The 20,588-nt window shown below is 35.1% G+C and overlaps 1 protein-coding gene across 1 annotated transcript in view; it reads left to right on the forward strand.

Moving 5' to 3' along the window:
- The window catches only part of ABCB11 (ATP binding cassette subfamily B member 11), a 991,743-nt gene that overhangs the window by 358,563 nt on the left and 612,592 nt on the right, over positions 1 to 20,588 (forward strand). Inside the window, exon 5 of the mRNA XM_044075586.1 lies at positions 12,555 to 12,606. Within this exon, the coding sequence (XP_043931521.1) occupies positions 12,555 to 12,606 (52 nt within the window). The remainder of the gene's footprint in view (positions 1 to 12,554; positions 12,607 to 20,588) is intronic.

Below are 20,588 nucleotides of genomic sequence, written 5' to 3' on the forward strand. Positions count from 1 at the left end.
TAATGTGTTTAAAAGTAATTTATTTTTTCATGCCTCACAACCTTTTTGTTTCCATGTAGATATTAAGTAAGCTGTCATGTAGCCAATGCATTGAAGTATTTCTTTTTCTTCTATGCTTCATTTTGTCTTGATTGGACTCTCATAATGATGGTTTGGCACTCAGGGCAGCATATTTAATTAAAGTTCCAGTTTTTGTGGGTGTGGAGCATATGCCTGTCCCTTTCTAGTTGGCTACACCCCTTACCATTGGCCCCACCCATTCAGCTGTCTCCTGCAGCTCCCCTTTGATTTGAAGTCACCAGCCTCCACTGGAAATAACTCAGTAGGATAGACACAAAGTGCAAGGAAAATAAACAGCAGGTTAGTAACATACCTACTAGCTGCAGTGCTTGAATGGTAATGTTCACTCAGTACATTTATATGCATATGTTTTCCAACCATTACTATTAATTTCCTAGTAACTACCTTGCACTATTTTATAAATGTCCTACACATATCAAGCATAGCAAGATTTGAATTATAAACACTACAGCCAAGAGCCTTTTAAAAATCTTATTCCCCAATGTGGAAACATCAGCTGCATTTGCATATAGAATATTAACAACTATTAAGGAGTATGCAAATGATCTTCAAATCTCAATTTGCTAACTAAAACAACTGTGCAATATTTTATCTTACACAAAAGTACATATACACATACTATGCATATCAAGGAAATCATGTGCACTGTGCATAATGTGAAAATTGTCTGGTAAATGTAAACATAAAATAACTGTATTTCCCATTAATAGAATTGTGTTGCACCTGAATAGCATCCATTTTTGGCCAGGTAAGTTCACTAGATGCACAGTTCTTTTTCAGAAACAATTTGAAAGCAATGTCTGGTTGAGTCACATGCTCATGGTCACACAGTAGGCAAATGAGATCTGAGGGAATCAAACTCTGTACCAGAGGAACTGCAGTTCACAGCCTTAACTCTCTATGCCAACATTTAGATTTATTGCTGGTACCCTTTTCAAGAGAAGAAACCGATCAAATCTGTTTTAAAACTCTAATTAATTCCTTTATTAGTTTTACTATAAAATAAAAATGCAACCATTAAAAGTGTTTCACATTACCTATGTAACTATTCCCCCCAATGCACAGACAACATGTCTGCAATATCACATTTAATTCTGCAAGTAGTCGTAACGCTTTTCGCCTATGGATTTCTATGTATTTCCATTATAATTATAACCTTTTGCAGGTAGGTTATCCTTTCTCCACTTGTCCCTAATTAATCAACCAACTAATTAGTTAGCCCTATTTTACTTAATTTTCCACAAAATAATTTGAGAATTACAAATAATACATCATTAAATTCATGCAAGAAAAAATGTGAACATGAAAAGTGTCTTTAGCATTTAGTTTCCTGTAATTTGAGGAGAAATTACTTTTTGTAAAAACTCACACATGTATATTTCTTAATACTGGTTTGAAGCAATTAACAAATACCGTTTGTTACCACCTTCTAGATGAATGAGGGTTTTCATATGTCTACCTACAATTTGACCAATGTTAAACTCTTTTGTAAACCTCATTTCATTTTGTTTTCCACCAACCATAGAACAAGCATGAAAATACTGCTTTTGGTTTCCTGTCACAAAATAAATTCTTTTACTGGAACTTATTATACATTACAAAATGCCAGGTCTCTTATGTATCAGATTAGTAGTTACTGATTAGCTAGGAATTGAACCCTGAATCTTCTGATTTACATAACTTGAATAGTTCACTTGATTTATAATTTAAGCACATGCACACACACACACACACACACACACACACACACACACACACACACACACACACACACACACACGCACACACGCACACACACACACACACACACACGCACACACACGCACACACACACACATACACACACACACACACACACAAACTTTATAGCTTTAACCATTCCAGCCATATAACAGCTTATTCTTGTTTACCAGCCTAGATCCTAACACTAGGTATTAAATAGCAGAAACAACAGATTTTATTTCCTATCACAACCTTTTTGTTTCTATCAGTTATTATTAATGTATTTTAACTGTAGCTAGAATTTAGAACAGTAATGGCTTTCCTAGCCTCTTGTTTGCATCATGTGTTAAACCATTATTTCTTTTCACTCCACCAAACGTCATTAAAGTTTTGTCTATGGGCAGTAAGTAAGTACCTTTATAACTGGAAGAGGGAACTTGTCCCTTTTGTAATACTGATTCGTTAAAGCTATCCAAAGGCACAGGATCCGAGGCTGCAGATGTTTCAGGAAGCTGCAGTGATTTGGGGATTAGCTTGTGCTTTGTAGCTGTAACTTCCTGGCACCACCAGATGACTCATACAATAAAACTTAGTGACATGATATCTACTTGTTCAGGACAAAGTGAATAAATCAGTCAGCTAGTCACTCCATACACATTTGGTGACGTGCTTCCTGAAACATCTGCAGCCTCGGATCCTGTGCCTTTGGATACAACTTTGTTTTGCTGTGTAAGCTGTTGTGTTGCTGTTTGAATCATTTTCTTCGTTAAAGCTATGCTGATTTCATTTTACCCGGGATGTTTAAATTTTGACAATAAGACAAAATGTGAAATCAGAAAAAAACTGCTCTTGGCAAAGAATTTACATTTGCATGTGTTGTTCTCCATTGGCAATAATGTTATTTTGAACAATCTGGTCTATGACCTTACTAAATGGCATTCTGGAGCTGCAAATCTCACAAATCATCCTCTATGTAACTAACATGTTTCACTAAATTGTCAGTGTAGAAGACATAATCCACTTGTTGATTATTTTCCCATCAAAAAATACAGTCCATAAAAATGACAATTTACCAAGAAGCCTCTCAGTTTTATTATCTTTATGGAAATGGAACAAAACAAAAACAGGTGTGTTTTGCAACATCTAAATGACCCTTTTTCCATATTGCATCTTCCAGAACAGACAAATCATTTTGGTTTACTGTTTAACATTTATAAACTCCACATTAACACACTGCAGTTGTTTTTTCAATGAATCATAGTTTATATACCTGAATTTCTGTAACTACTAACTTAACAGTCTTGTATTCATTCATTTTTGCAATTAAATTCTGAACTTTAAATATCATTAAAAACATTAACCTGAATAAGTAACTTACAGTTTCTCTATGAAATCTTCAGTATATGAAATAAAACCCAAAGCTATCTGCAAAAACCTCAGGGTGTTTGCTCCAAAACATATGGATGGTGTTCTCCAAAACATGCAGAAATCTATTGTTACTGTCTGTGTGTTTGCACATATGTGTACATGTGTATACACGCCTGTGTGCATTTATAATTACTTGTGCTCAGCTCTGCACAAACATTTTACAACAAATATCTGCAAAGCTTTCTGTCACAAATATTAGAACACTAGTGTTCTGTACAAAATGGTGGCTTGAATATATATATATATATATATATATATATATATATATATATATATGGGTCTACTTCAATAGACCAAATTTACACTTACATGAATTCCAGATTCCAGAGATAACAACACCAAACATGCAATAAACTGACAAACACTACAAGTAAACCACAAAAGTTAGCCACGGCACAGTAAATCCAAAAGGCATCCAGATGACAGCACAGTCAGCGTGGAACAAATAACTCCAGAACAGACGATATAATTCACAAATGCTAGTTCGGGCGACAATCCAATTTAATAAAAGTTAGCGCTTTCACCTCTCAGGCTTCATCAGACTTCAAAACTGTTAAAACAATCCCATTTAAATAACAAATAAACTAAATCTATTGGTTCACATGGTAGCGCATCATCATAACAACTAATTAAAACCATCAGTGCTCTAAAAGCTCTACGTTCAATTAATAAAAAATGATACAAAACACATAAATAAGATAAAGTTAATCTAAACATAAGAACATACCCAGAATTACAACATTCATTGAAGCATAATAGCAGTCCTTCATTTATTAACAAATAGCTTCCTGCCTTTAAGAATAGGCTTAAGGGGAACCTTGTCATTCAGCCCAGGAAGGACATTTGCCCTAAGCCGAATGATCCACCTTACTTCACATTCTTCAGTGAAGTTACTTATATCACCTCCACGAGGATTGGAGGTGATACTTTGTAAAACAATAAAGACAAATGAGTGTGTAGGACCATTAATAAGACAATGCTTTTTTAGGGCGTTCGATTCATAACCAATACGTATTGAATAAATATGTTCTCTTATGCGTTCACGTAATTTACGATTAGTCTTGCCAACATAGAACGCCTCACAGATTACACACCTAGCTAAATAAACTAAATTTTCACTTAAACAATTCGTGTTGGTATAAAAGGTATACATCAATCCTGTGACAGGGTGTACAAACTCAGTGCTAGTATCAATAAAAGAACATTGTCTGCACTGACGACAAGGTATAGTGTTAACCTGATCTTTCATCTGATTAATAGCCATCCTTTTGAGTGGACGATGGCATAAAAGCCGTTTCAAATTCTTCTTATTCTTAAAAGAAAAATTTGGTTTAGGACCTACTACCCCTGCTAACCGTTCATCTAGTAATAAACTATTCCAATGCCTCTCTATAATTTTTTAATCTCAGTCGTATCAGAGGTGTAAAACATAGACATCCTCAGAAACTGGTCCTGTCCAGTATGAGGAGGCAATGCAACATTCAAAACCCTATCGGAAAAATACGGACTCGCTCTGGTCACTCTCAGTGAATCTGTCTGGATAATGGCTTGATCTATCTCTCTCTTACTATACTGACGTTGTATAAACATGTCCCTAAGGTTACCCATCTCCCGTTGATAACCTTCATCACTCGGATTCAGCCTCGAAGCTCTCATACACTGTCCCTTAACTACATTGTTAAAGACAAAATGAGGATGCATACTTTTTTGGTGCAGCAAGGTGTTCTTATAACAAGTTTTCCTATGTACAGCGGTATTAAGTAAACCACTGTCAAACCTTTCAATCTGCACATCTAAAAAAGAAATATTGCTTCTAGAAAAATTAACAGTAAATTCCAAGAAAGTAGTTAGGGTATTCACCGATGACACAAACTCCAACAAACTAGACTCATCACCTCTCCAAATAAGGAAGAGGTCATCTACAAAAGGCCTATAAAAAACAACTGATAATCTGAATGAGTCCAGGGTAAATAACTTCTCCTCCTCCCAATGGGCCATAACTATGTTGGCGTAGCTATTCTGTATATACATGTCTCCATCAAACATGAAAACATTGTTGCACAGGACAACTTCAAGAAACAAAGCTAAAAGATCTATCTGTCTGCTCCCCATATCCGAATGCTTAGACAAGTACGAGTGGGTCATCACCACACCTACATCATTAGGTATAACAGTAAACAAACTCTTCACATCTAACGTAACTAAAATATATGACTCCTCAACACCTATATTCTTGATGTAACCATATAAATCCAGAAGGAACTGTTTAGTATCCCTTAGAATGTAGACATTGGAGTCCACAACTGGTCTTAAATAATGTTCTAAATATAGCGAGAAGGGTTCCATTAGCCAACCACGTCCAGAGACAATGGGACATAGGGGGGAATTTACCAAAGACTTTTGGATTTTGGGAAGCCCTTGTATAATTGGTATCAAGGGATTCACTACTCTTTAGAACCGAAATAGCTCAAGATCTATATCGTGATTTCTAATCAAGTCATCAAGCATATCATACACATTAAACACTCTCCTGGTTACTTCATCCAAATTCATTCGAGTGTAATAGCATTCTTCTTGTAGCATAATTCCCATTTCATGTATATACATAGAGCTATCCATCAAAAAAATGGGTCCTCCCTTATCCGCCAGTCTAATTACCAGTGATTCATCATCCATCAGGCTATGTAGGGCCTTCTTTTGCAAATATGTAAGGTTAAAATTCCTTGGGTGTGTCCTAGTCCCATTATTCAATCCATATATATCATTCTCTACCAATCTAGAAAATGTATCCACAAGGGGATGTAAAACAGGGACATAAACACTAGGTCGCTTAAACGATGGAGGTTCCTTATCGCTGGAGTTACTAACAAAATCTAGGTTTAATTGAATATTGCGGGCAAACAGTTTAACATCTAATATAGAATCAGTGAAACTACTAACCGCAGTCGGTATAAAGGTAAGCCTTTATTAAGGACTTGTTCCTCAGAACTACTTAAAACTCTATTTGATAAATTAACTATCAATGATTCTCTACTCGCTCCCACATTTTCTTCAGAGTGGGACCTGAGTGTTCTCCCCCCGACCCCTTGCGTTTCTGCCTCCCTCAACTGAACGATCTCTGTCTCCTGTTCATGCGTGGCTGTTCTATAGGGAAAGGGACAGACGTATTACTGTTCTGCTCAGAGGAGAGTAGAGGAGTGTCAACTCTGGATAAAGCCTTTCTCCTAACCACCTGGTCACTAGGGCCAGTCAAAAATTTATTCACTGGATTAACCCTAATGGTAGTGTTCTCAATGGTAGGAGAAGTAGTTAATATAACATTGGTTTCTAAGGAAGAAGTAGTGTTATCAGTAATAACCAGATCGTGGTTAACGGAAACATCTCGTACAACATCAACATCAACTATGTTACTCACAGTGTTACTAGAAATATTATCTAATTGTCTAGCCTGACGAATATTAGTCATACTATCAACAACAACAGATCTATTCGTCCCCCTAGGCCAGGTAAAGACATTGCTTAAATTAAAATCTTTTGCATCCCGGGAGATTTTACTCTTCTTCTGTTCCAACAATTTTTTCTCATATACCAGTACATTATCAAGTAACTTGTCCATCTCTTTTTCAGTCTTACTGGCAGGGTACCTAGATGAAATATAGTCTTGTTGTTTAACAATGTGCTGCCTCAAACGCTCCTCTTCTGGAGCAAAAAAGTCGTTCAAAAGGCGCATATAGCTAAAACTCAAATCCATATTAAGTTGTTGCCATTTAAACAACAATTCTGGATATAAGTTCCCAGTCGTAGGCATTTTAAGTATGCGTAAACCTCTCGGTACTATTTTCTTTGAAAGACATACCTCAAAATGCTGACGTTGTAGCTGCATACGCTTAAGTTTGAGAAAGTCAAGTTCCAATTTATTCAGGTCTTCACACAAACCCATAAACTGAACCTGAACATTACCGATTTTTTTTTTTACAATGAACAGAGACACGTGGCCAGCATGGGGAAATTTGCCCTTTTCACCACTGTTGTGCGATCCCAGAGTTAGAATATTTAGTTAGGGGGGTATAGCCCACCACTTAGGTGGGTTTGACATATGTTGGTGTGATATATTTCTAAATTTTGTCTAAGTGTCTTCTTTCCCATAGAAAACTTTGGTAATGTGATAGTTTGGGTTTATTGCAATTATATATTTTCTAAATAGATAATTTGAATACATTTGAGAAGAAGAAAAAGAAGTTATGATGTGAGATTACTCTGTTACTATCCCAGATTTATTAGCAGATAATAGAACAGAGACTTAAATGCTGGAGGTAAGTGAAGATGAGGAAAATAAACAAACATAAAATTTTAGTAGTTAAAAATAAATTTAGATAAAAATAGAAGCTAATGAGAATAGTGAAAGAAAATTGAATCCTTATTCACAATAAAGTAGGATAGTAATAAAACAAAATAGTTTAATCTAATTTAACTAAATAAGATATTTATATATATTTATAGTTTTCATTTCATTTTCATCTTTACTCGTAATAGGTTAGTCTTGTTCAGATCTCTTTCATCACATATTCCTACTCTTGAGTTGAAAGTTTACAGAATAGTTTGATGAAAATATATTTTATCAAGCTAGAATTTGTTTCTAATTTCACATTTTGTTTTTTAAGTAAAACTTTGTTTTATTTACCTTTGACTATCATATTCTTTCTTTCACGTGTCAGGAAGATTTTTACATCATTTAAGAACAAAATTATATCCCTTTTTAATAAATAGAATTTATGTCTGAAGAAGCAGTGGGTTACACTGTGAAAGTGCTTACGTTATTTCTGGTTTAATAAATAGACTACTTTTATCACAGAAGAAGGTACCATTGTTTTACTGGGAACATATAACTACACAATGCCATAGTACTGACTTACATCTTTATATTTTCAATCATTCTGATTCATTTATTTTATTATTTTTTTATTTTGCTCAATAATCTCAAGATCATTTATATTTAGAAATTAACATTAAAACAACTAGCACTGAAATTAAAAATATAAATTATTCAAAGCCATTAGACTTTATTTTCCAATTAACAGACTTTTGGAACAAATTATTTCTTTAATTTGTAAATAGATTTCAAATAATAAAAATTGTCATTTTTGCCCAAAAATGTATGCATTTTGCAGATGACTTCTTTAAATCCTGATAAATATTTCTTTACAATATAAATAAATTGTATTAAAAAAATTACAGTATCCTAAAAAAAAACAAGAATTGCCTATTTCTATCACATTACATCACGATAAGTGAGGTATAAAGTAACCTGACCTGGGCACATCACCAGAGCATATTTGTAAACTTCTAATTAATTAGCTTGATTCTAAATATTCACCTAATAGAAGATATTACATATGCAGTTATTTAATGATAAGAAAATGAAAATGTCATCTTTATATCATTATATAATGATTTTTTTATGGTTGATGCTCTGTAATTATGTATAGTATACTATCTCATCCCCTTTACAGTCTATCTATATAAATTCAGTATTAAATAAATTCAGAGACTATAATTTTACCAAAATAGATTTAAAATGATGGTTTTATCCTTTGATTCCTTTTTTCAATGAAGGATCTTTAAGAAGATGTGTATTTTCATAGAATGCTTCAGTGGAAATTTAGGGAATTTTATGGATGTTTTAATTGTTTTAATAATAGAAAGTTAAACTCTACTATAGATATATTGACAAGATTTAAACTGGATTCTTCTCTTTGGTTATTAATAGAAAATATTAGGAATTTTGCTAAGAATTACTTTTTTGAAGCTATGTTACATCAGGACACCAATCTCCTTAAAATAATTGCATATTTTAGCTTAATTATTTATAAATGGCATACTCCTGCTGCTGTAATTACTGATTTATGCAAAATTCTTCTGGGTAACAAAGTTTCTTTAAGTTGTACATTTTGGTGGAAATTTCTTCTACATGATGGCTTCAATCCCATCTCAGTATATAACATTTTTGTTCAGTTAAAGGCACTTCCTCATTTCAACATTGGTATATTTTAACTTTAGATTTCTTCACAGATATTTTTATACCCCTGAATCATTAATAAAATTTTCTAAAAATGCTTTCAATAAATGCTGGAGATGTGATCAAACTACAACTAACTGGCAAAAATCTTTCACTGTTAAGTTTTTAAGGATTTGGGGGAGAATGAACTTTTTCTTTAAAGCTCTGTGGACAGATAATCTTAGACAAGTTTTGTATAGTTTCTCTTCTAGTTTTATTTGAAAACAGAATATTATTATATGATTTGGACTATTTTCACCATGGTAAAGAAAACTATCACTGCTAATTGGCAGAAGAGTAAACCTCCTCTCTCACTGATGAATTTCTTTCACTTAAGGGAGTTATACATAAAGAAACTATTATAAAAATGAGATTACCATAAATGTCTTCATTTTACAGTCATTGAACTAAAGTGCTAAGTTTCTTAGACCAATGAAAATAAATTCTACTAAGTACTTTTCATGCAATATATCACTATTGCATTATAATTCTCTAGTTTAAACATAAATTCCTCTCTTACCTACCTGTATATATTGCACATAGTTGTACTTGTTTATTTATTTTTTTACTTTAGAAATGTTAATATTATCTTATGTTTAGTTATCCTTATATGCTATCTCAATAAAAATCATTACAATTATTAAAACACATCAGATACTAAGCAATGCACTTTTTTGTGAGTGTGTGTGTGTGTGTGTGTGTGTGTGTGTGTGTGTGTGTGTGTGTGTGTGTGTGTGTGTGTGTGTGTGTGAGTGTGTGTGCATGTTTGATAATAACCTTTTACACTCTGTAATTAATGTCTTGTCATTAGGACAACAGTATAATAGCACTAAATAAAGGTCAACACTGTATTCAATCAAAAGTAAAAAAAAATTAACCTTGAATGAAACTGTTACAAATTACATCAGCTGACATCCAACATCTGAAACTCATTACATTAAAACCAAACTGTCATTGCTGTATTTATTTTGCATGCCAACACATGTGGAATTAAAACCTTATTTAATATGATTTTTAAAATTTCACTTTATATAAAAATTCCCTTTCTTTGCAACACTTTCTTCATCTCCCTTTCTGCTCTAGAAGCATGTAGCAAACAAAAAGCATTCTGCAAAAGTCATTTTTTGTGTATGAATAATTCTGACCAAAAATGTAGAATTTATGGCACATAGTCTAGCACTTGCAAAAAGAAATGTAGAATGGATATTTCTTCTTTAAAATATCCAGACATAATTCAGCACCGGAGCATGCAGTTTAGTCTTAATTCGTTTAGGAGTAGAAGTGCTGAAAAACATTGCCAGACAGAATAATATTTTAAATTATGACATATTTGCATCCAGCTACCTTGGACAACTCATAAAAACAAAAAAAAATGTGGAAAGCTCACATATACTCTACTACTTAGATACTTTTAACCAGTTAATGGCTAAACTCTAGACTGCACAAAAATTCAAACTTTAAAACTTCTTTTGCTATAATAGCTACATTCACAAAGTCTTGTCTTTGAATGACAGCTTCTGAGAATCATCAGTCTATTTATGCCTTATCAGCTCTTGCCTGCATGACAGACAAAGATGATCTTTTTCCTCCTTCTCCCTACTGCTTGGCAGAGACCATGTTACTTAGTGTACTAGACCATACAGTATGCCATTAATGCTCTGTAAGATGGAAAATCATTAATTTATTTGCTTATCATCTTTCTTTGCTGACATGCATTAAAAAGAAGGTTTGCACACTGTCCATATAGTTTTCAAAATGAGAGACACCAAAATTATACCTGTTTTTTGTTCTGTTTTCTTTCAACAAAACTTACTCTGTCATGGACATGGAATTCCTACTGCTGTAGTCACTGTTACAATCCCGTTGAAGACTGTCAAAGCTTTTTTTATGGCTACTTGAAGAAATGGGACCCAGTTTCCTTCTTTTTGCCATTGCTTTCTACTCCTCTTCTGCAAGCTGTGTCAAATTTTATTGACAGATTAAATAAAATGCTAGGTTGTTCTAGAAAAATAAATAGAACATGTGATTGTTAAGAAGTTTTTTTTTTACCATCTGTCATTAGTAAACCCACTAAGGCATGAAAAGAATGTGAGACAAAACATTTATTATCAGAATAGATTAGCAGGACATCTAAACTAGACTTGACAAGCCTAGGCAAGCTAAGCATGGCAGAATAGCTACAGACTTTTATTTACATGAAACAAAAAACAGACAGGTCCTAGAATATGTCTAGCAAACAAACCTTGTCATTCATAGCAAAGTTAAGAAAATAAACAAATTATATGCAGTAGGCAGGTTACCTGTTGTATTATGACATGCTTATGGGCATATTTCATTTATGTACATTATTAAATAATGACAAATATACAATTTTATTATTATATGCAATTCTTCTTTGATTATTTCATTTGCAACTTCTCATAGTGCACGTATTTATTTTTTGTATCCTCTGTCATGTGAGCAGAGATTATTCCAACTTTAAGGGAACGAACAATCTCACAAAACAGAACATCAAAAGGACAGCATTAATGTCAAGTTTGAAGGTGAATGATTACTTGAGTAATACTGATGACAAATGCCATCTACTACAAGATTTGCAAATATTTATTTATTTTTATTTATCCTTTGTTGACCAGGCTAATCCAATACGTTAGTAGCGTCTTTTTAGGAAAGACCCAATGTGGCATTTATACTGCTAGGGGGAAATTTGGCCAGGGCATCAGGGAACTTCCTTCTTCATTTTTTAGGTGCTGCAGGATCTTTTTGCATGCATCTGAGATACCACCAACTCAAGCAGATGGGGCCTTTGTTTAATGTCTCATCCAAAGGATGACACACTTAGTATCTTATGCTGCACTGCAGTATCAGAAATCCATCTATATGGTGTGGGACGAGAACCCACAGATTTCTGAACCAAACATGGGTGTGCTACCTGTTGCACCACTGACAACTGACTGTGACAGCAATGCATTTATTACTCACTTCCTCACAATTTCATGCTTCTGATCTCTTAAGAAGTCATTGGTACACTGCACTAAACTAAACATTATGTCTAACTCATTCTTTGTGAAGCATAATGCTCTTAACACTAGATAGGTAGTCCAGACAAATGGCTGTACAAGTCTATAATCACACTTCATTTGTCTTTGAGAAGCTGGACATCTCATATGCTTATTCCATCATATATTAATGAATACAAGTGAGCCTGTAATGTCTTCATATTACTACTTCCCTGCTAATGTTATATTTTTCTTTTATTTTCAATAAGGTCAAATGACAAGAATGAAGATGTTGCAATCAGGGTTGGATTTTTTGAACTGGTAAGAAACGCTTTAATAATATTTTATTGTGTGCTCTGTTGTAAAGAAATGAAGCCAAGAGAATTATATTTTATCAGAGACTATATCTGGAATGACATCAGGAAAAAGGATGAATGTCCATGAAATCAGACTTGTATGGAGAATGGAAACATATGCCTCAGTGTGATCCACGGATCTACCTGATAAGACCGACAAGCGAAAATACCGACGAGATCACAGACACCGCAAAACCAAAAGTTCAAAAACACAAAAGTTCACATGCCTGACAAACCACAATCCCGACAGTCAACAAAACAAAACAAATTCGCTGTTCCAAAAAACACACACAGAACACAAGCACACCAAAAACCTTACAAACCTACACTAAACCTTACATACACAACTATCTTTGCACTAACCTTAACCCAAACCCTAACCCTAAAGTCCGTCACTATCGCACACTTACCTTACCTGCACCCTAACCCTAAAGTCCATCACTATCACATACTTACACAGTCATGCTCGTTTTGCATGTCAGTGTTTTTAGCGTCGGGATTTCAAACTGTCAATTATTTCCGTTGTTGGTCTTCTGGTGACAGTGATCTCATTGTCGGTGTTTTCACTTTTCGTTCTTATCAGGTAGACCCGTGATTCACATATTTGATGGTATACAAAATCTCCCTTGAATCTGTAAGTGGTATATTGCTGTGGAAAATCTAAGTTAACTATGATTGTTGAATCAATGCCAAACTTTGGCAATTCATTAATTTTCAAAATATGTTGAGTTTCACTAAATGTACCTGACTTTAATGTGCAGCAGTCTGAGTCTAACTAAATTTAGTTAGAAGATGGTATGGACACGCAGCCACATTGGTGGCTTAGGATGCTTGACCCTCCACAAAATATTTTTTTTCTGAAATCCAACATTATAGATACTGATTGAAATGTCAGATTTTAAATGATAAGATTTGATGAATACAGACTGAATAAAGAGTGTAGCGCTGAATCAACATGTAACATAATATGTCTTATAGCCTGCAGTGTTTCTTTTCACCTCCACCTGACAACCAGACTTCCACTGAGCAATGCAATGTGGCTTCCATTCTATGCTTCTCTCCTTGCTTCTGTGGCTGTGCCTACAGTGTCCTTGTTTCACCTGTGCAAAAATTAGTCAGTATATATCAATGTTTTTAATTTTATTATGATTCATATGTAAGCAGCTTTCCCATTTTATTTCTCAGTTTGTCTACAGTGCTTCAGGGAGCTAGGTTATACTATCCAAGTACGTTCCTAATAATACTTCATATCTAGTATTGCATTCCAGTATCCCCATTATCCTACAGTGGTGCTTCATAATATATTTTTGAATTTAGAGTTACAGATATGTCTTTTTTATTTGGAGAATCATAACCTGTTATTAATATACTGGAAACTTTTGTACAAATTTTACTGTAGTTTAAGTGAAGTAGGAAACCAAGTCCTCTAATATATCCTCCTCCATCTATTATAAATCAATGTTGTAACATATTGTTGTCCTTCTTTGGCCTGGTGTGCTGGTCAAAGTCTTCCACCAAATATCAAACAAACAAATAAATAATAAATAAATAGTGTTTGACTATCTTGTTTTGATAATTTTCTAGTCATTCACAATATTAAATTCATGCAGAATATTCCATCATCACGATATCTCTGTAGTCCTCCTATATACAGTTTCTGCTTCTTATTAGCTATGATTATGCAAAGCAATATGATTTTTGACAGCAGGTTTGTCATTGTTCTGCCTTGATTTCCTAATTTATAATGAAATTACTTTTTTGAGTACATCCCTTTTCAAATCACTAAGCTAAGTATATACAATGATTCATTATCACTAAATATATAGAGTATTACGTATGTAGATGGTTATATTACGAAAGCTCGACCACAAATACTTGAAACAATTGACTACACAAAGTTTGAGCTTTTAATGTACAATACTTCATAATACAGTGACAAAAATAGCATTTCCCATCAAAATCAAAATAGTCTTTTAAACACTAAAAAACCTTGTCACTAACCCTTACCAAAATCATAATAAACCCTGCATAAAAATTCAAGCTAAATTATTTTACATAGAAGGCATTACCCTACCATACCCACAGTGGAGTGGGTTCTGTTTCAATACCCCTTAGTTATATATATCAACTTCATGATGGCACAACCACCATGAAATGGCAATCAGCCCAAAATAGCATAACCTGATACAGATGAAATACAAACATTCAGTTGTTTGACCAAGAGTGAACCTTCAGTTCTTGGTCAATCGTTTGAACATTCAACCAAATCAGCTGCAATCATGTAGATATATTACTGTATAAAATAAGAAATATTCTTTTTTTCCTCGCTTTCTGCTAAATTGATGAATGCCTGAGCTTACAATTTTGTTTTTAGGTTGAAAGGTATGGTGTGGCTTTTTAACCTTGGTCATATTTCTGCCATGCTGCTCTTTTTAATTTTACAAGTAAAGGATCACTGTGTACGCATCTTTGTTTCACAAGTAGACTATGTTTTCTTCTGCCTAATTTCAGAAATAAAGGCCAGTCCTTCTTTGTTCAGATATGCTAATGAAAATCTTCCTAATCAGTGAAAGAAACAGACTGCAACATTATACTCTTACTGATCAAATTAATTGTGCACATATAAAGAAGAAAACATTTGTCAAAAATATTTAATCTTTATAGTGCTTTAATAAACTATATCAGCTGCACCAGTCTTCACTACTGAAATGTTCTATAACTACATCTATAGTAAACAGAAAATGGGATCCATTTCGATATAACCAGAGTACATAGACTAAACTCAGCTGTAGTGGACATAAAGATGGTCTTTAATGTTCATTGTAAGAGTAAATGCTGCAGTAAAATTCCTTAACAACTGTGTTTATAGAAATTAAACTCTAGCGTATGCCCAGCTTCTGATGTTTAGAGCTTCTAGGTGTTCCCAGCCTAGAGCTGGTCTCCACACCAACTTCAGACATTGGCTGACACATTGCTAAAAGGAAAAAGAACCCCATAGTACATTCAGTTATTTTCTGCTAAAGAAGCAATTGATCATCAGTCTGAGTGCTGGTCCCTTCCAGACAACCTCCAGTACCATTTTGGGAATATTTCTTATTCTTAAATACATTGTTAAGATTTGTCTGATTATCCTAGTAACATTAAACTTTGGATGTGATTGCTTGGATTGCCTTTCTGTGAAGTCTCTGACATTAAATGTTGCCTGCAACAGACAAATTCTGCCAAATGATAGATTGTGTGTGCAGTAGGTTCACCTGGTTAACAAGTGGATTGTATTGTTTGCAGTGCCTTTTCTGCCTTGGAGAGAACTATAATGTCCCCATCAGACAACACTGCTTGTTGTTTAGCAGGAAGTTCCATAGATGGTCCAAAAACCTCAAGGTTTTCCTGCCTTACTCAAGTATAAGAAAAGTGGTCTAACAATCAGATGACTGTCACTTTAGGGGAAAACCTTAAGCAGAGAACAAGAAAAAGTATCATGTACAAAAAATAAAAATATGGAAACAATAAAGATTTATTATTGAAAAAAAATAAATAAATAAATAAAAAAGAGAAAGATGCCTGAGCCTTAGGCAAATACACTTAATGAGCAAGCAAACATATTGCATAAGGCTTTAGATACTCCATAAGACATGAAAAGGCTTGAGAGTGCTATTCATGGTAAGGTGTTGCCCACTCTACCACTATACCATGATATATGATTTCTCATCTCTACCTTCCCTGACTCCTTCAGAGGCAGATATTGGGATCATTGCTACCATTAATATGCAAGCATTAGGGAAAGTGATTGAGACTTTCAGGTCAAATGTAAGTTTCCAGGTGCCCACAAAGGCTAACCAAACTTTACAGTTTCAAACTAAGTCATCTAATGCATTCATCACCCCCACAATATTTCTAGTATCCTGATACAGGAAGGTCAAGAAGGTTAATGTTCCGATAAAAAGAAAAAAAAGAAGAGCTTTAAGCCCTTTTTCATCCTAAGGATAAATCGCATCTAGTTCCTGTGACAGGACCAGTGCCTGATGGCCAGGTATCTGGCCTACTTGCATCAGCCTCTGTCATCTTCATCTTCATATAATCTGGCACAGGTACACCAGCCTTTCAACTCAAGGACAGTTCCTTCTCTGAAGAGAGGCTATCCTACGTCTGACTTCTCAGATTCAGAGTTAAAGATTTGATTTTATTCAACCCAGTTCTCCTCTCCTCATCGTCATGATACAGATAGCCAAAAGACTATCTCATCATGCTCCTGTGTAGAGGATACCTCATTTGCCAAGACACTGAACTAAAGGGGGGGGGACTTTTAAGTGAGGGAAAAAGGAAGCATGTGATTCCCTCAAGAGGTACTTGGACCTCTTGGGGATGAGTAACACAAACCCACAATAGTACTTTTAGTACTCTGGGCATTCAAACATGCCTTTGAAATATTTTCTTTAGAGCTAGATTCACAACTCCTGCCTTCAAGAATCTAAACAAATTTCACATGATTAAAGAATCTTGTTAATATTTTTATAAAGATCTTGTGGGAGTACCAGTAGTAGTAGTATCCATGGGGCTCATAGCTTATCAAACACTGATACCTGCATGAATGGCAAGTGCACGGCTATACCACATGAACCAACAACAAAAGAAAAGCCAGCACTCCAATGTAGCCACCAGCAAAATGTTTTTATTCCATCATTCCTCCATGAAAAAGTGCCCCAGTGGGGGTCATACCGGTTTCGGCAAATGCCTTTCTCAGTGACCACACCACAAAAATGATACATGGAAGATGCTCATTACACACATTAATTTATACCCAATGTTGCAGCGCCCTCTAATGGATAAAAAATATTATATAGCTAGACTTCAAAAATTAGTATATAACAAAATAACTATATATGACAAAAATGCAGTGAGAAAAAAATATATATATATGATAAACTGTTTTCAAGTTGTTAAAATTAGTCATTCAACCCAGGTGAAAATAAGGCTCCCAATTTGACAATCCACATTTTTTCTTTGTTGGTTAGTAACTCATGCAATGACTTATTGCCTTACAATATTGGCTTGATCGGGCAAATATGTACAGCCCAGGTTTTAATACTCTTTTGGTTTGTATGGCTGAATTGCTACTTACCCATAACGTCTTTTATTTTAAAGACAGATTTTTCTGGCAGGTTCAAGGTACTGCTATAGGGGCTTCCTTTGATGAGAGGAGGAGAAGGACTAAGGTCATTTTCTTCTCAATATACAAATGGGCATTACTATTTCCACCACTTCCAACAGCAAAGGCGCACTTCTTCCTCCAGGCCATATCCTTTGCTGGATTCCTTCCAGTTTCAATGACAGCTGGTTTTCAATAACTGTAGGCTAATGGATAAATTAGTTCATTTCCCCAGAGCACAAGATAGAATTCAAGACTTGTCTCGCTTCCATGGAATATGTCTCATCTTCAAGACCAGACAAAGCTAGTATAATAATTTTGGTTCATCACTTTCAGAAAGGAGACATAGAGGGTGTTCCACACTAGAAACAAGGAAAGAGACAGAAAGGGGATGATATTCCAGTTTAGTTTTTTTTTCTAGTTCTAGAAAGTGATACCCCTTGGAGACATACCCTAAATCACCCCACACTGAACACATTTCTCAAACATTCCAGGTTTAAGATATTAACTCTCCAGAAACTGCTTCCTCGTTTTTATCCTCGACTCTCTTACTTACTGTTAACATAAAAATGTGCATTTGTGCACACCAGTCTGCAAGAAGTACAAAAATTCCTGGGGTTCAGAGTAGAAAACAAACACTTCTCATTCACTGATCTTCTGCTTGTTCTGCCCACAGCACCCTGAGTATTAGTATCAGGATGTGGCCACTTCAGGATCCAGGGAATGCACACAGAATAGCTATACATCATCTTTTCTCCTAAGGATTCATCCTAAATATACCCAAAGTAAGACCCACAATGGGATGAATATAAGTTTTCCCAGGGAGACTTTCTGGACATTAGACAGTAAAGAAACTTCTTTTCACAGGGCAAAGTTATGCAGCTGAAGCAGTTTTTTGGGACCCCATCCAGATGAAGGCAATGTCAGTCCATATGTTCCTGAAAGCTCAGAGCTACATATCAGCATCTGTCCACTTAGTGTCCATTGCAAGGATCCACATGCTGAAAATCCAGTGGGACTTGAAAAGCTTGTGAGAACATCCAACATACTCATTAGGCAAGCTACTGCTCCTGATCACCTCTATCAAGAAGGACTTCAAATGCTGCTCCCAAAGGGTCCTGAAGAGCCAAGAAATGCCCTTTTTAGTCCTCAAAAGCATGAAAACTGTGACTTCAGATGCCATGCTTCCTATGTGGGGACCCACACTGTTCTCTGCAAGTTACCTAGCAATTATAGTCCTTCTTCAAAAGAATATCAGTCTGAGGAAATAATGGCCATCATCAAAGTCCTAGGAATATTAAGGACAGTTAAACCCTGTAACTGATTACAGACAAGCTAACCTTTATGTGGAAAATTAGCAAATAAAGGGGCCTTTTCATATAAGCTTTACAAGCTGAAATGATAGTCTGGAGTATAGTTTCTAACCTGGTCCTTCAATTTCAAACAGTTTACATCACCTCAGACATGAATACTGTAACAGATCTATTAAGCAGATAACATGTGCACTGCCAAATGTGAAGTCAGGACCATGTGGATCCTGTTGACTTAAAGACCTAACCAAGAACGTGGAGAAGGTCAGAGATAGGCCTGTTAGCCTCAAAGAACTGCTTAAATGAGAGTTTTTACTTCATATAGCATACAAGAAAAAATTTGCATCAAATGGCATTTCCCGTATCATGGAAAGGGAACCTCTTCTATGCCTTCTTTCCCATTCCCTTACTCCCTTAGGTGCCCTGAAATTTTAGACTGAAATGTGAAAAAAAATCCTAGTTGCTCTGCTGTGGCCCTGATAACCATGGCACAACACTGTTTCCCAGATGATCAATGATAAGTCCATTCTGCTTCCTCAAATTTGTCCTCTGCTAACCCAAGAGGAAGGACATCCCAATTTAAACACAACAGCTTTCTTTAGGAATATATCAGCTCAGAATATTTACGAAATAGCCACATGGGCAAATGTGCACACGCATTATCCTTCTTTAGGAATGCAAATGTTTAGAACTCAAAAGTGCACACCTTTACCAAGCATTACACTGTGCTTCTACAAATTACAGGTGGGAGACACAAGCAGGAAACAGGTTTCAGCACTGCAGGCTTTCAGCACCTACTGTGATTATGCTTCCCATGAGGGTATTTTTAACACAGTACAGTTGTGCCAGTATATTAACTGTCACTGCAGATGTATAAATAAGGTGTCTGTTGTAGTATGGACTTCAAGATTCTTTCTTCCTTCTTTCCAGAAACCTCACATCCTCTCCTATGACTGAAAAGAAGGTAAAAGGAGGCAAAGCAGGCATTATATTCATAAAGTCAAAATCCTGCTCTATCTCCAGAGGTCCCTGACCTGGGGATGGCCCAAATTACTGTCAGATTCTTTGTATCACAGACACTGATGACATGTAAAAACAGTCATTATTATTTCCAAGGGCATTACAGTCAGCAGATAAGGGTAAAATATATATCCTTGCAAGGTTATAGACACAAATGAAATGAAGATATGAACTGCCCTCTCCTCTCAGTTGTGCATCAGTTGAAATCTCAGGCTAGAGGAGGAGGCCAGTTCTGCACTGGGAATATTCCACAGGTCAGTAAGTCGAATGAGAAAATTAGTATTAGCCTGCAGCTAATTCCCTTCATAAATGAAAAGAGATTATTCTGCAACAGTAAAATTACTTAAACAGTTGTGGCTATGATGAGTATACTTAAACAACAGTATCTTTTCTAGTTTTATCAAGGCATTCTGTGATTCAAAGAGATCACGTTTAGTGCTTAGTTTGATTTTTTTGTTTTTGTTTTTGCAT

The sequence above is a fragment of the Protopterus annectens genome, chromosome 6.part1, assembly GCF_019279795.1.
Source record: "Protopterus annectens isolate FY-2018-M chromosome 6.part1, PAN1.0, whole genome shotgun sequence".
NCBI lineage: Eukaryota > Metazoa > Chordata > Ceratodontiformes > Protopteridae > Protopterus > Protopterus annectens.